The 16,305-nt window shown below is 45.8% G+C and overlaps 1 protein-coding gene across 3 annotated transcripts in view; it reads right to left on the bottom strand.

Annotated features, from left to right (window-relative positions):
* Positions 1 to 10,963: 10,963 nt before the first annotated feature.
* Positions 10,964 to 16,305, bottom strand: part of LRRTM4 (leucine rich repeat transmembrane neuronal 4) — a 414,909-nt gene continuing 409,567 nt past the window's right edge. For 2 of the 3 annotated variants that reach the window (XM_072148905.1, XM_072148906.1), the window contains exon 3: positions 10,964 to 12,016. In XM_072148905.1, coding sequence (XP_072005006.1) covers positions 11,792 to 12,016 — 225 coding nt within the window. In that variant the 3' untranslated portion in view covers positions 10,964 to 11,791. The remainder of the gene's footprint in view (positions 12,017 to 16,305) is intronic. The other variant, XM_072148907.1, reaches the window with a different exon arrangement.

Below are 16,305 nucleotides of genomic sequence, written 5' to 3'. Positions count from 1 at the left end.
TGATGGAAAAGGGTCACATTAACAGGAATTAGGCGGGTGAAAGTATGACAAGTGATCACAGGATAATTTAATAATGGACTGTATAAGATATATATGACTGCTCTGGATTAACTGTTATATGGTTTCCTACAGATTTTGGTACTACTGTAGGGTGTAATAGACACTTTTTCCCTGCTGTACAGTGTTCTCTTTGTTTAGATGAGACACCATCAGATCTCCTTGCTGTGTGATGTATTGTATGATGTTCTGCATCACATAGGTAGCTAGAGACTGTACCATTTCTACCTTCTAGGGGAAAATTGGAAATTTAATACGCTGAGGTATATGCTAGTATGATGAAATTCCACCCTCAAAACCTGCCAAATTTATTAGGAGGCTCTGGCCCCATGATAAATCCCGGCAGGAGGCAATGCTGCTCTGACCATACTTATGCAGCTGTCATTTAATATATCAGAAGTATGCATTGTTCCCAACCGTTACAGAGTCAGTGCGATAGTCCCATTTTTTCAGTGGTTGGGAGAATGTTGCATGCTGTACCGGTTTGCCCTGCCTCTTGGTCTCAGTCCTGACACAATACTACTGCAGAACCAAGACCAGGAGATGGTATCAGCTTCTGCTGCCTCCACACATTTTACTCTTCTCTACAGGTAGACGTTTGAAGTTAGCTCCTGCCCTGACTGGCCTCACACCATCCTTCGCCATCTCAGACTCCTGGGAGAAAAGAAGCATGACTGCGGTGAAACAAGGGAAGGGTAAGTATCAAAGTTTTTTTGTTTAATAACCGCAAACAGGGGGGGCAGCGGATCCCAATATGAAAGGGGGGAGGGGCCACAATATGAGAGAGGGGAGGGGCCACAATATGAGGGAGGACATGGGGGCCAAAATATGATGGGTGCACATGTTTCAGGGGAGGACAGTGGGCCATAATATGAGGGGAGGACAGGAGGCCACAATATGGGGAGAGGACTAGAGATGAGCGAGCACTAAAATGCTCGGGTACTCGTTATTCGAGACGAACTTTTCCCGATGCTCGAGTGCTCGTTTCGAGTAACGAGCCCCATTGAAGTCAATGGGAGACTCGAGCATTTTTCAAGGGGACCAAGGCTCTGCACAGGGAAGCTTGGCCAAACACCTGGGAACCTCAGAAAAGGATGGAAACACCACGGAAATGGACAGGAAACAGCAGGGGCAGCATGCATGGATGCCTCTGAGGCTGCTTAATCGCACCATTATGCCAAAATTATGGGCAACAGCATGGCCATGACAGAGTGACAGAATGAAGCTAGATAGCATCTAAAACATGCAATAATTGACCCTGACACTATAGGGGACGGCATGCAGAGGCAGCGGCAGCAGCGGCAGCAGCGGCAGGCTAGAGAGTGGCATGGCGACATACCCTAAATGGACTCAGGCTTCAAACCAATGGGTGGCAGAGAGGAACCAAAGGAGGTGAGCAAGAAGCGCTCAAATAATATCGGTACATGATAAAAGTTTGCCAGTATATTTTGTGGATTACACAGCAGGGTGGCGACAAAGTTAACATGGAAGCCATGAAAACAATCCAAAATTCTGCCTGACACAGCTCGTTTGATAAGGGGACCATGTATGGAGGCAGTGAACTAGTAGTAGATTAAAGGTGCTGCAGTTAAAACTATGTTAGTTGGATCTTGGCATGGAGCTGGCGCTCCGCTGCCAGGCGAGCTTTCGCCAATCCAAGCCCCTGTCTCTAGGCTACTCCCCAAACAGCACTTCTAAGAACCTTTTGTATAAGATCAAGTGTAGTAGCGTTCTTATAAGTTTGGGATATGGCGGGTGAGGGGAATGTAAACATCTGCGCAAGAAGCGCTGAAATAATATCCATAAATGAAAAAAGTTTTCCAGTATATTTTGTGGCTTACACAGCACGGTGGCGACAAAGTTAACAAGTTTGATGTGGAATGCCCTGTAATAGCTCTTGGGCGGTGTGCCTTTTATCACCTAGGTTCAGAAGTTTGAGCACCGCCTGCTGTCGCTTAGCGACGGCACTGCTGCTGTGCCTAGAGCTACCGACTGATGGCGCCATGGCCACGGATGGTAATTCGGAGGAGGAGGAGGTGGAGGAGGGGTGGGAGGAGGAGGAGGCTTAGTAGGCCTGAAACACCTGGACCGAGGTAGGCCCCGCAATCCTCTGCGTCGGCAGTATATGACCAGCCCCAGGGTCAGACTCGGTCCCAGCCTGCACCAAGTTAAGTGTAGTAGCGTTCTTATAAGTTTAGAATATGGCGGGTGAGGGGAATGTAAACAGATGCGCAAGAAGCGCTGAAATAATATCCGTAAATGGTAAAAGTTTGCCAGTATATTTTGAGGATTACACAGCAGGGTGGCGACAAAGTTAACAAGTTTGTTGTGGAAGCCATAAAAACAACCCAAAATTCTGCCTGACACAGCACGTTTGATAAGGCGGCCATGTATGGAGGCAGTGAACTAGTAGTAGATTAAAGGTGCTGCAGTTAAAACTATGTTAGTTGGTTCTTGGCATGGAGCTGGCGCTCCGCTGCCAGGCGAGCTTTCGCCAATCCAAGCCCCTGTCTCTAGGCTACTCCCCAAACAGCACTTCTAAGAACCTTTTGTATAAGATCAAATGTAGTAGCGTTCTTATAAGTTTAGGATATGGCGGGTGAGGGGAATGTAAACAGATGCGCAAGAAGCGCTGAAATAATATCCGTAAATGGTAAAAGTTTGCCAGTGTATTTTGTGGATAACACAGCAGGGTGGCGACAAAGTTAACAACTTTGATGTGGAATCCATGAAAACAACCCAAATTTCTGCCTGACACACCTCGTTTGATAAAGGGACGATGTATGGAGGCAGCTATATGGACGACTTTTGGAGGTAGCAATGGAGACAACGTGTGGAGGTTGCTATGGAGACAATTCAATTTGGATAGTGCCTGTATGTGGCAGTCCAAAAAAGTTTTCAAACCAGAGGAGCAGGTAGGTGGCCCTCCATAAAAATGGAATAGATTGAGTGCCTGTATGTGGCAGTCCAAAAAAGTTTTCAAACCAGAGGAGCAGGTAGGTGGCCCTCCAGAAAAATGGAATAGATTGAGTGCCTGTATGTGGCAGTCCAAAAAAGTTTTCAAACCAGAGGAGCAGGTAGGTGGCCCTCCAGAAAAATTGAATAGATTGAGTGCCTGTATGTGGCAGTCCAAAAAAGTTTTCAAACCAGAGGAGCAGGTAGGTGGCCCTCCAGAAAAATTGAATAGATTGAGTGCCTGTATGTGGCACTCCCAAAAATTGTTTAAAACAGAGGACCGGGTCGGTGGCCCTCCATAAAAATTAAATGCATAAAGTACTATAGCTAGAGCCAGTGGGCCCTGTCAAAAAATAGCCAGTTTCCTCTGCTTTACTGTACAAAGAGGAGGAGAAGGAGGAAAATGAGGAGGAGGAGGAGTGGATAAATTATTCAGGTTGAGCTTCCTTCACCTGGTGGAGATTGGAAATTAGGAGAAATCCAGGCTTTATTCATCTTGATAAGCGTCAGCCTGTCAGCGCTGTCAGTCGACAGGCGTGTACGCTTATCGGTGATGATGCCACCAGCTGCACTGAAAACCCGCTCGGACAAGACGCTAGCGGCAGGGCAGGCAAGAACCTCCAAGGCGTACAGCGCCAGTTCGTGCCACATGTCCAGCTTTGAAACCCAGTAGTTGTAGGGAGCTGTGTGATCATTTAGGACGATGGTATGGTCAGCTACGTACTCCCTCACCATCTTTCTGTAAAGATCAGCCCTACTCTGCCGAGACTGGGGACAGGTGACAGTGTCTTGCTGGGGTGACATAAAGCTGGCAAAAGCCTTGTAAAGCGTACCCTTGCCAGTGCTGGACAAGCTGCCTGCTCGCCTACTCTCCCTCGCTACTTGTCCCGCAGAACTACGCACTCTGCCGCTAGCGCTGTCAGAAGGGAAATACTGTTTCAGCTTGTGCACCAGGGCCTGCTGGTATTCATGCATTCTCACACTCCTTTCCTCTCCAGGGATGAGAGTGGAAAGATTTTGCTTGTACCGTGGGTCCAGGAGAGTGAACACCCAGTAATCGGTGCTGGAATAAATTCTTTGAACGCGAGGGTCACGGGATAGGCAGCCTAGCATGAAATCTGCCATATGCGCCAGAGTACCAACGCGTAAGAATTCACTCCCCTCACTGGCCTGACTGTCCATTTCCTCCTCCTCCAACTCCTCCAACTCCTCTTCTTCTGCCCATACACGCTGAACAGTGAAGGACTCAACAATGGTCCCCTCTTGTGTCTCGCCAACATTCTCCTCCTCTTCCTCCTCATCCTCCTCCACCTCCACCTCCTCCGATATGCGCTGAGAAACAGACCTAAGGGTGCTTTGGCTATCAACAAGGGAATATTCTTCCCCCGTCTCTTGTGAGGAGCGCAAAGCTTCCGACTTCATGCTGACCAGAGAGTTTTTCAACAGGCCAAGCAGCGGGATGGTGAGGCTGATGATGGCGGCATCGCCACTGACCATCTGTGTTGACTCCTCAAAGTTACTCAGCACCTGACAGATATCAGACATCCACGTCCACTCCTCATTGTAGACTTGAGGAAGCTGACTGACCTGACTACCAGTTCTGGTGGAAGTTGACATCTGGCAGTCTACAATCGCTCGGCGCTGCTGGTAAACTCTGGATAACATGGTCAGTGTTGAATTCCACCTCGTGGGCACGTCGCACAACAGTCGGTGAGCGGGCAGTTGGAGGCGGCGCTGCGCTGAGAGTGGCAGCATCTGTGCTGGACTTCCTGAAATGCGCACAGATGCGGCGCACCTTCGTGAGCAAATCAGACAGATTGGGGTATGTCTTGAGGAAACGCTGAACTATCAGATTTAACACATGGGCCAGGCATGGCACATGTGTCAGTCTGCCGAGTTGCAGAGCCGCCACCAGGTTACGGCCGTTGTCACACACAACCATGCCTGGCTTCAGGTTCAGCGGTGCCAGCCACAGATCAGTCTGCGCCGTGATGCCCTGTAATAGTTCTTGGGCGGTGTGCCTTTTATCGCCTAGGCTCAGCAGTTTGAGCACCGCCTGCTGTCGCTTAGCGACGGCACTGCTGCTGTGCCTAGAGCTACCGACTGATGGCGCCATGCCCAAGGATGGTCGTTCGGAGGAGGAGGTGGAGGAGGGGTGGGAGGAGGAGGAGGCATAGTAGGCCTGAAACACCTGGACCGAGGTAGGCCCCGCAATCCTCGGCGTCGGCAGTATATGACCAGCCGCAGGGTCAGACTCGGTCCCAGCCTCCACCAAGTTAACCCAATGTGCCGTCAGCGATATATAGTGGCCCTGCCCGGCAGCACTCGTCCACGTGTCCGTGGTCAGGTGGACCTTGTCAGAAACGGCGTTGGTCAGGGCACGGATTATGTTGTCTGACACGTGCTGGTGCAGGGCTGGGACGGCACATCGGGAAAAGTAGTGGCGGCTGGGGACCGAATACCGAGGGGCGGCCGCCGCCATGAGGCTGCGAAAGGCCTCGGTCTCTACTAGCCTATAGGGCAGCATCTCCAGGCTTAGCAATCTGGAGATGTGCACATTAAGGGCTTGGGCGTGCGGGTGGGTTGCACTATATTTGCGTTTCCGCTCCAGCGTCTGGGGTATGGAGAGCTGAACGCTGGTGGATGCTGTGGAGGATCGTGGAGGCGACGATGGGGTTTTTGTGGCAGGGTCCTGGGCAGGGGGCTGACTATCAGCTGACACAGGGGAAGGAGCAGTGGTGTGCACGGCCGGAGGTGAACACGCTTGTTGCCACTGAGTGGGGTGTTTAGCATTCATATGCCTGCGCATACTGGTGGTAGTTAAGCTATTAGTGGTGGAACCCCTGCTGATCCTGGTTTGGCAAATGTGGCACACTACAGTCCGTCGGTCATCCGGTGTTTCCTTAAAGAACCTCCAGACTTCTGAAAATCTAGCCCTCGCCGCAGGAGCCCTCGCCACGGGAGCTTCACTAGTTGACACATTTGGCGCTGATGCACCAGCTCTGGCCCTGCCTCTCCGTCTGGCCCCACCACTGCCTCTTCCAACCTGTTCTGGTCGAGGACTCTCCTCCGTCTCAGAAGCACTGTGTTCACCCGGCCTCTCAACCCAGCTTGGGTCTGTCACCTCATCATCCTCCGATCCCTCAGTCTGCTCCCCCCTCGGACTTCCTGCCCTGACAACAACTTCCCCACTGTCTGACAACCGTGTCTCCTCATCGTCGGACACCTCTTTACACACTTCTTCCAGTACGTCAACAAGGTCATCATCACCCACAGACTGCGACTGGTGGAAAACCTGGGCATCGGAAAATTGCTCATCAGCAACCGGACAAGTGGTTTGTGACTGTGGGAAGGGTCCAGAAAACAGTTCCTCAGAGTATGCCGGTTCAAATGGCAAATTTTGCTGGGAGGGGGCAGACTGGGGGGGAGGAGGCTGAGGTGCAGGAGCTGGAGGAGTGCCGATTTCGGTGACATGGGTGGACTGCGTGGAAGACTGACTGGTGGACAAATTGCTCGAAGCATTGTCGGCAATCCACGACATCACCTGTTCGCACTGTTCTGGCCTCAACAGTGCTCTACCACGAGTCCCAGTAACTTCAGACATGAACCTAGGGAGTGTAGTTCTGCGGCGTTCCCCTGCTCCCTCATAAGCAGGTGGTGTCTCACCCCGCCCAGGACCACGGCCTCTGACCCCTGCAGTAGTTGGACGCCCACGTCCCCGCCCTCGTCCTCTACCCCTAGCCCTCGGGTTAAACATTTTGAAAATGAGAGTTATAACTTTAATTTTTTTTTTAACTTTTTTTTGTGTTTTTTTTTTTGTGTGTGTTTTTTAGTTTTTAAAACCAAACGATGCTATCCTATTGCTATGGCTATTTTCTAGCCAAGTATGAAAGCACACTGCTATGCCAGATGAGATGACACTGAGTTATTAAAAAAATAAACGTAAAATAAAAAAGGTAATGGCAGACTGTGCCTAATTGAAATCCAACCCCGGGCCCTAATAAATTTTCCCACTTGGGTCTTTGCGATGGAAATGTGCGTCACTAAGCGCAAAACACAGTGGTCGCAAGTATCACTCCAAATTGCTCACAATTTGCTAGTAGATGCACTGCAGCAACTACAGCCACCAGCAGATCAACCAGAAATCAAATATATATAACGCTACTGTAGGCGTAAGTAAGCCGTTTGGATTCTCCTATGGCTATTTTCTAGCCAAGTATTAAAGCACACTACTATGCCAGATGAGATGACGCTGAGTTATGAAAAAAATAAACGTAAAATAAAAAAGGAAATGGCAGACTGTGCCTAATTGAAATCCAACCCCGGGCCCTAATAAATTTTCCCACTTGGGTCTTTGCGATGGAAATGTGCGTCACTAAGCGCAAAACACAGTGGTCGCAAGTATCACTCCAAATTGCTCACAATTTGCTAGTAGATGCACTGCAGCAACTACAGCCACCAGCAGATCAACCAGAAATCAAATATATATAACGCTACTGTAGGCGTAAGTAAGCCGTTTGGATTCTCCTATGGCTATTTTCTAGCCAAGTATTAAAGCACACTACTATGCCAGATGAGATGACGCTGAGTTATGAAAAAAATAAACGTAAAATAAAAAAGGAAATGGCAGACTGTGCCTAATTGAAATACAACCCCGGGCCCTAATAAATTTTCCCACTTCGGTCTTTGCGATGGATATGTGCGTCACTAAGCGCAAAACACAGTGGTCGCAAGTCTCACTCCAAATTGCTCACAATTTGCTAGTAGATGCACTGCAGCAACTACAGCCACCAGCAGATCAACCAGAAATCAAATATATATAACGCTACTGTAGGCGTAAGTAAGCCGTTTGGATTCTCCTATGGCTATTTTCTAGCCAAGTATTAAAGCACACTACTATGCCAGATGAGATGACGCTGAGTTATGAAAAAAATAAACGTAAAATAAAAAAGGAAATGGCAGACTGTGCCTAATTGAAATACAACCCCGGGCCCTAATAAATTTTCCCACTCCGGTCTTTGCGATGGATATGTGCGTCACTAAGCGCAAAACACAGTGGTCGCAAGTCTCACTCCAAATTGCTCACAATTTGCTAGTAGATGCACTGCAGCAACTACAGCCACCAGCAGATCAACCAGAAATCAAATATATATAACGCTACTGTAGGCGTAAGTAAGCCGTTTGGATTCTCCTATGGCTATTTTCTAGCCAAGTATTAAAGCACACTACTATGCCAGATGAGATGACGCTGAGTTATGAAAAAAATAAACGTAAAATAAAAAAGGAAATGGCAGACTGTGCCTAATTGAAATCCAACCCCGGGCCCTAATAAATTTTCCTACTTCGGTCTTTGCGATGGATATGTGCATCACTAAGCGCAAAACACAGTGGTCGCAAGTCTCACTCCAAATTGCTCACAATTTGCTAGTAGATGCACTGCAGCAACTACAGCCACCAGCAGATCAACCAGAAATCAAATATATATAACGCTACTGTAGGCGTAAGTAAGCCGTTTGGATTCTCCTATGGCTATTTTCTAGCCAAGTATTAAAGCACACTACTATGCAAGATGAGATGACACTGAGTTATTAAAAAAATAAACGTAAAATAAAAAGAAACTGGCAGACTGTGCCTAATTGAAATCAAACCCCTAATAAATTTTCCCACTTTGGTGTTTGAGGTGGATATGTGTGTCACTAAGAGCTAAACACAACGGTAGCAAGTCCCCCTGCTAATTCCTCACAATATGGTACTAGCTGCACTACTAGTGCCAGCAAGCCCAGCCACAAGCAAATAAAAAAAAAAAGTATAACGTTATTGTAGCCCTAAGAAGGGCTGTTGGGTTGTTGTAGAATCACTCCTGCCTAACAGTAAGCTAATAGAACACCCTAACGCTTTCCCTGACCAGCAGCAGCTCTCTCCCTAGCGGCATCCAGACAGAGAATGATCCGAGCAGCGCGGGCAGCGGCTAGTCTATCCCAGGGTCACCTGATCTGGCCAGCCAACCACTGCTATCGACGTGTAAGGGTACCACGTCATGCTGGGTGGAGTGCAGAGTCTCCTGGCTTGTGATTGGCTCTGTTTCTGGCCGCCAAAAAGCAAAACGGCGGGAGCTGCCATTTTCTCAAGCGGGCGAAATACTCGTCCGAGCAACGAGCAGTTACGAGTACGCTAATGCTCGATCGAGCATCAAGCTCGGACGAGTATGTTCGCTCATCTCTAGAGAGGACGTATTGCATGTGGCCACCGCTGCTATGTTAAATCTGTAAAATATGGACCATAAAACCCCAAGCACTATGATGTAAGATTCACAGGTTTATGCCCAGCCAACAAAATATGGCCAACATACAGTTTGTATTAAATGGATGAAACTTGCATTAAAAGATTCTATAGGTATTTTGGAAAGGCCGGAGTAGTGGCACAGAAAAGTACTGGTTAGCATGTTACACTAGTAGTTCTGTTCAAGGGACCCACTTAATCTGCATTCACACATCGGTGTGCTTGCCTGTACCAGATCCCTAGCGAGTATAGGGGCAGGAGGAGGATGGGGCAGAGTGAGCGCTACTCCCCCTTCTCCCTTCATAGGAAGACTACTGGCCTGACTTGGTCACAATGCGGTGACAAACCATGCAGAGACAAAGAAGTCTATGGGACCAGACGCAAATTATGCGACCAGATCAGAGGCCCCCGAATGGACGTGTGAATAAGCCCTTACTCTTACTTAATAAGTGATGTCTTGTGGTCTGAAGAGGCCACTGATTGACATAAGAGGGTCTTGTGATTTTTGGCACCTCCAGAAGACCAAAAATACCAGTGCGCCCTGGAAGCCACAGCAGAATAGCACATGACACACTCCCCACACTGGTCACATGATCAGGCATCAGGCAGTCACACATGTGAAAAGTGATAACGCTGAGTGCCACCATTTTGAGGTGATCGATGCTCCAGAGGACATCATACTCCTCAAAATAGTGGTGCGTACATGCCCCATGGATTTGAATGCAGCTGGCATGGAAACATCTGTAATGTGTTCTTCACTGAAGAACACATTGCAGATGTTTCCGTACATCTGCTAACTTATCAGCAGACACGAGTGCAGAACGGTGTTCTTCACAATAGTATGTGAAGAACACTGGGGGTCATTTACTAAGGGCCCGATTAGCGTTTTCCCGACATGTTACCCGAATATTTCCGATTTGCGTCGATTCCCCCTGAATTGCCTCCGTATTTTGGCGCACACGATCGGATTGTGGCGCATCGGCGCTGGCATGCACGCGTCGAAAATCGGGGGGCGTGGCCGAACGAAAACCCGACGGATTTGGAAAAAACGCCGCATTTTTTAAAAAAATGTGTCGCGAAAATTGCACTTACCTTCACTCGACCCGGCTCGGTGTATTCCAGTGCGTTCCGATGCTCTTCAGCGCAGCCGCGACATCTGGTGGACGGCGGAGGAACTACCTTAATAAATCCCGTCCGGACCCGAATCCAGCGCAGACAACGCGCCGCTGGATAGCAAATGGACCGGGTAAGTAAATCTGCCCCAATATGTGTGAAGATTCTTCACACATATTGTTCTTCACATACTATTGTGAAGAACACCGTTCTGCACTAATGTCTTCTGATAAGTTAGCAGATGTACGGAAACATCTGCAATGTGTTCTTCACTGTGTTCTTCACTTAAATGATCCTTAATGATCCTTAAATTTCACTGTTCTTCACTGTTCTTCACTGTGTTTCCTTAAGTGAAAGCTTGTTAGCGAACAGGCGAAATACTCGTCCGAGCAACGAGCCGTTTCGAGTACGCTAAAACTCGAACGAGTATCAAGCTCGGACGAGTATACTCGCTCATCTCTAGTAAAGATGCCTGTGAAGCTTTTGCTGGGTTATCTACTGTATATAAGAATCTTTAAGATAACACATTGGAACCAGAACAATATATACTTTATGCATAGTGTTTTCAGATTTTTTATTGATAAAAACTACACAAAAGCTATAACTGATCATAATAGTATTTAAAAAAAATTATACTCTTGTGATTTAACCTTGTCAATAAAATCCAAATAAACCAATATGGGAATAATAATTCTTATATGTGTGATGGGGCCAGATGAAGGCTTCCCACCGCCTGCACATTTTCCGTGATTCTAACCCATCAGAATGACCCTAATTGAGGCTGGTCTCTCCCCAGCGCTGTCCCCCGTGGATGGCGGTCTGAGAAAAAGCAAACCTTTCTAACAGGTAAAACAGGAAAGAAACACAGTTCAAAGAGATCCACTGGGTTATTCGACATGAAACAAGAAGCATTCCCTACCCCCCGAAATCCCCAAAGTCTCCCCATTTTGGTTCATCTGTATTGGAACCATGCAACGTGTAGAAAAAAAGAAACCAAATGTACAAGCAGATATTACTCCCGCGATCACCGGAAGCGGATCCAAAATTGGTTAAGAAATCCTTTTTGCGTGGATCCTGTGTTATGTTTTTATTTTATTATTTTATTAACTTTATTTATGTTTTTTTAGCTGTTTTTTTACACCAGTGGGGCTTAGGATAATACTTTAAAGCCAAAATAAACCCCATGCTGTTCCTAATTCATCCGATAATGTTCCACGGCCCTTCAGCCACAAGTCCGCTCCGTGCTCAATGTTTTTAGTTTTGCGTTATTTATTGATTATAGGAGCACGCAACTATTCCAGGGCGCTCCAAACATCTGTGATCCATTACTGTGTGTTTGTCCACTTCTTCTCCCAAGATGCACAATCCAGGAACAAGACTCCTGACGTTATTGGTTTGGTATCCTCTCAATGTATATGGCAGGTGCTGCTGAGCGAGCTATGGTGGAGATGTAGCTCTGGTCCCTACTAAGCTCTAGGTTGGTGGTCTCTCTTTGCTCTCGAGATGTTCCATCATAGCCCTTATTTACAAGGAGGGTCTTGTGTGTCTGGCAATATCCGACCATGGGCGGGTCATAGCTGTAGTATGGTAGAGTCTTGATGTGCCGCGGAATCTGGTAAAAAAAAAAGAAAAGAAGTTAGATTTTTGTATGGATCTTCAGAAATTGAGGGACTATTGAATGATTCTACTACTTTTTGATAACTTTTGATACACAATCTATTATCTTTGCACTCAAAAGTTCTGTAAAGTATTTGGGCCCACTTGTGCAGTAATTTAGCCTTTTTATAACACTTAGTGGGTGGTTAGTGGGTATGGTTGGCTTGTTAAAGGGGGTGCTTCAAGTTCAATTGTCATTCCCTATCCACAGAATAACAGTCTGATCAATGAGGTCTGACTTCTGTGACCTCCACAGATCACATGGATTGGGGCCCCTTTCTCCCTAAACGAATGATACGGCAGGTCAAATCCTGCCATGCCTTTAGATTATATGGGAGTGTCAGAAATTATGGTAACTCCCTTTCATTGTCTACCAGAGCACCATTTTTGGCAGTTTCTAAGACTACCTTTGGTTTTAAATGATGCATCAAAACATATCTTTGACCTATGGTTCCATCAATTGAGAATGGGGCCCACCTACTTTTCATAGGTTTGGGCCCAAAATTTGGATCACAACCAATCAGATTGTTATCCAATATCTTGTGTCAGTTTAACTCCAATGCATAAAAAAGTCACAAAAAATGTCTCTGCTTCGACCCTTTAAAGGGGAAGCATAGAATATGGAGTAGAAGTAATTAAAGATTAGTGATTAATTTGGTGTAAATTTGTATGGATTTTATCATTAGCATGACACAGGTGGCAAAATGAAGTAATAAATTCATGACATTCATGGCTTGTTGCAAAATTGTAAATCCATAGGATGCCATAAAATTCCGATTGATTTGTTTTTTACCAAATGTAAATAAGGGTTTGTAAGAAGTGACAATCGGGCATTGTACAGTACAAGGTCATCCATACTTCACTATGAAAACCATGCAGCTGCTACAGAAGAAGATAAGGTACGCAAAACTAGTTGGTCCATCATCTCTTATATTGATTGGGAAGAACTTTAAGTAGAGTTGTCCTCTGTTGCTCAAGATGCAATATGGGACTGGCCCAAGTCTTAAAGGTTACCTATAATTTCAACAAATGCAATGTCATTGAGGGTCAACCTGGTATTGAGAACCCCAGTGTTGATCACTAAAAGAGATCCCAGTTGCAATTAGACTCATACTCTTGTAGGACCCATAAGATGTTGAGATTTTGAAGATCTTAGGATAGCCAAAGGGAGCCAACTCTATAATGAGGAACTCTGCACTTCCTTTGAAGAAGACATTTCACCACCTCACACATGGAGAGATTAACATACTATAGTGAAGCAACTACTACACAGATTCAGAGGCACTCTGTATTTAGATTTTAGTTGATGTTAAGATATCATTCCCAGTATCTGACCATTGTAATCCTCTCCACTATAATCTTCTCTGACACTGTCTACAATTAGCATAACACAGGTTCCCTTCCTCCTCTGCTCCAGCACCTCCTCTCTGACAGAGGAGAGGATTATAATGGTCAGATACTGAGACTGATATCTCAGCAACAGTGTCTGTTAGGAAGAAAATTCAAAGTGCCCCTTAATATATGTGGCAGACTCTACAAAACGATATGTTAACCTACATACATGTGAGATGGTAAAAAGTCCCACTTAAGTAAGGGGTATTCCGGGAATATAAACGTCTGACACAAAAAACCATGATGATATAAATAAATGAATACAACAATACTCAATGTCATTAGTCACAAAACGCAGCTCAAATAGTTTGATTTTATGATTTACAAAATTTATGGCCTCTCTAAAGTAGGTGGAGTTATCACTAAGATGGCCGCCACTGGAAACTACAAGTTCCATGATCCTTTAGTTCTCAGTAACTCCTCTTCCATCTTATGCTCTGCTCCCAATGATGATGTAACAGACTGTGCTGCTCTTTTACCATAGTAATGATGTGTAACTGCCATCACTGCACATCACCACAACACTTGCCATACTGGATGCACTTCAACCAAACGTAGTGGTGATCACATGACCTGCCCAGGCAGGTGCAGGACATGTGATGTGGACATGTGACCAGCGACCACCTTCTGTCCTGTGTCCGCTCCGCAACGGACCGCGTTGAGGAAATTAACGGACTGATTAAAGGGCCAGTAACATTTTAATTTTCCATTACAATCTATGTCATCAGCATTTTTCTGCTAAGGGGAGCAAAATGTTAAATAACAACTAATTACATATTAGCTTATATTTTGAGTACCCATTTCTATATGAATTATGCTGATTCCTGGAATACCACTTTAAGCGTCCAAGTACCCAGATCAAAGGTTGAAAAATCTTTCCGACTCTCTCACTATGTCATATTAAAAGATTGATGAAACAACAGCTATAATTACTGCACAGTAAAACCTTGTGCCATAATGATCATCTAGGGAGCCATTTTTTCAATGATTTTTTATGTGAGAAATTTACTTCTTCTGAACAATCACACTTCTGCATTGGCTGGGAAAAGTAATATGGATGCAGCTAGTTATTTTTTAGGTAATGCTAATTTGTCTCCTTATGCTATTAAAAAAGTCTGGATGAATCTTTGAACTATGATAAACAATCCTCCAGCTGTATCAGGCGGACAATAATGTAACATCGAGTGACAAGGATTATGGGTCAGGGATTATCGGCTGCCCTCAAAAATATAAAAAGCAAGTTATAAATATAAGTATTTCTCTATTTCTATCCATAATTCGTAGGAGTTTACTGCATTAACTAATTTTATATGCCATCTGAGGATCGGGCGCTAATTTAATACTAATAGATCATCTTAAAGTAGAGCTAATGACGAAGCGCAATTATTGTTGTATTGTCACAACATTATTATTATTTCATGGCATTTTGGAATTATATACTGTACATGGACTTCTGTTCCTGGGGGTCAGGCGGAGGTTGAGTACTTATGAGAGGCGGTAGGCTGTTTTCTACGTTAAAATCACTTGTCCACAGGATGAATGAGGCCTGAATGAATGAGGACCTCATTAGAGGTCCCTCAATTGTATGATCTGGGAAATGGGGGCCCTTGTTTGATTAAGGTGATGGTGACAGATGTCGTCACTCCTTTTGTAGGTGACCTTTCCCTGCCATCACATACCCCAACTCTTGCCTCCAATACAAGATATAGTTTACCTAATTTGGCCTTGTTTGAAATATTTTTTGCTCATTTAGAGTAATCATAGTCAATACTTTAAATTCTCCATTATTAGATCGGTGGAGTCAGACTACCAGCAGCAGCCCAGGAATTAGCCAAAGTTTCAGGGTAGTTCCAGTACCACAAATTCAAATTATACTCTCTTCTGTCAAGTGGGTGGTCCTAGGCTGTAGAGGTCCGCCCATCTGACAATGGAGGTCCAAAAATGAGGGTATTGTTTGGGAATGGTGAGGACAACTTCCAACTACAGCAACACCTATTGAAGGACACATTTGGGCAGATTTACTTACCTGGCCCATTCGCGATCCAGCGGCGCATTCTCTGCGGTGGATTTGGGTCCGGCTGGGATTCATTAAGGCAGTTCCTCCGACGTCCACCAGGTGGCGCTGCTGCGCTGAAGTTCCCCGGAACGCACTGGAGTTCACCGAGCCAGGCTGAGTGAAGGTAAGTGCAAGCTCCGCGACACATTTTTTTTTTTAAATGCAGCGGTTTTTCCGGATCTGTCGGGTTTTCGTTCGGCCACGCCCCCCAATTTCCGTTGCGTGCATGCGAGTGCCGATTCGCCACAATACGATCGCGTGCGCCAAAATCCCGGGGCAATTCAGGGGAAATTGGCGCAAATCGGAAATATTCGGGTAACACGTCGGGAAAACGCGAATCGGGCCCTTAGTAAATGACCCCCATAGAGTTGGAGTTGATGGAGGTGGTGAAAGGTCTTCTTTAGTAGTTCATATGGTTGAAAAGAAAAAAAAAACACATGTCCATCAAGTTCAACCAAGGAATGAAGATCACATTGACAATAATCTCTATCACTCCTATAAAGATTGAGTGGGCTGATAAAGGGTTGTGCTGTTACTTTGTCAATGTTTTTACAGGGTGTTACGATCCTCCATGCCAATAGAGTCAACACAATTGTTATTTTATGTAAGTTTTTTGCTAAACTAGTCATGTCCCGAGAGGTAGTCACTGTGTTTTATCCACACATAAATTTACAAACCATCTCTCAACCGTCATGATGACCTTATACCAATGACAAGGAACTGGTGTGAACTTCATGAAATTCCAATTAGTTCCCAAATTCCTCAAAAACATTTATGAAGAATGGTGGTGAAAGGGA

Source organism: Engystomops pustulosus, chromosome 4, assembly GCF_040894005.1.
Source record: "Engystomops pustulosus chromosome 4, aEngPut4.maternal, whole genome shotgun sequence".
NCBI lineage: Eukaryota > Metazoa > Chordata > Amphibia > Anura > Leptodactylidae > Engystomops > Engystomops pustulosus.
This window is presented reverse-complemented; position numbering and strand designations above follow the sequence as displayed.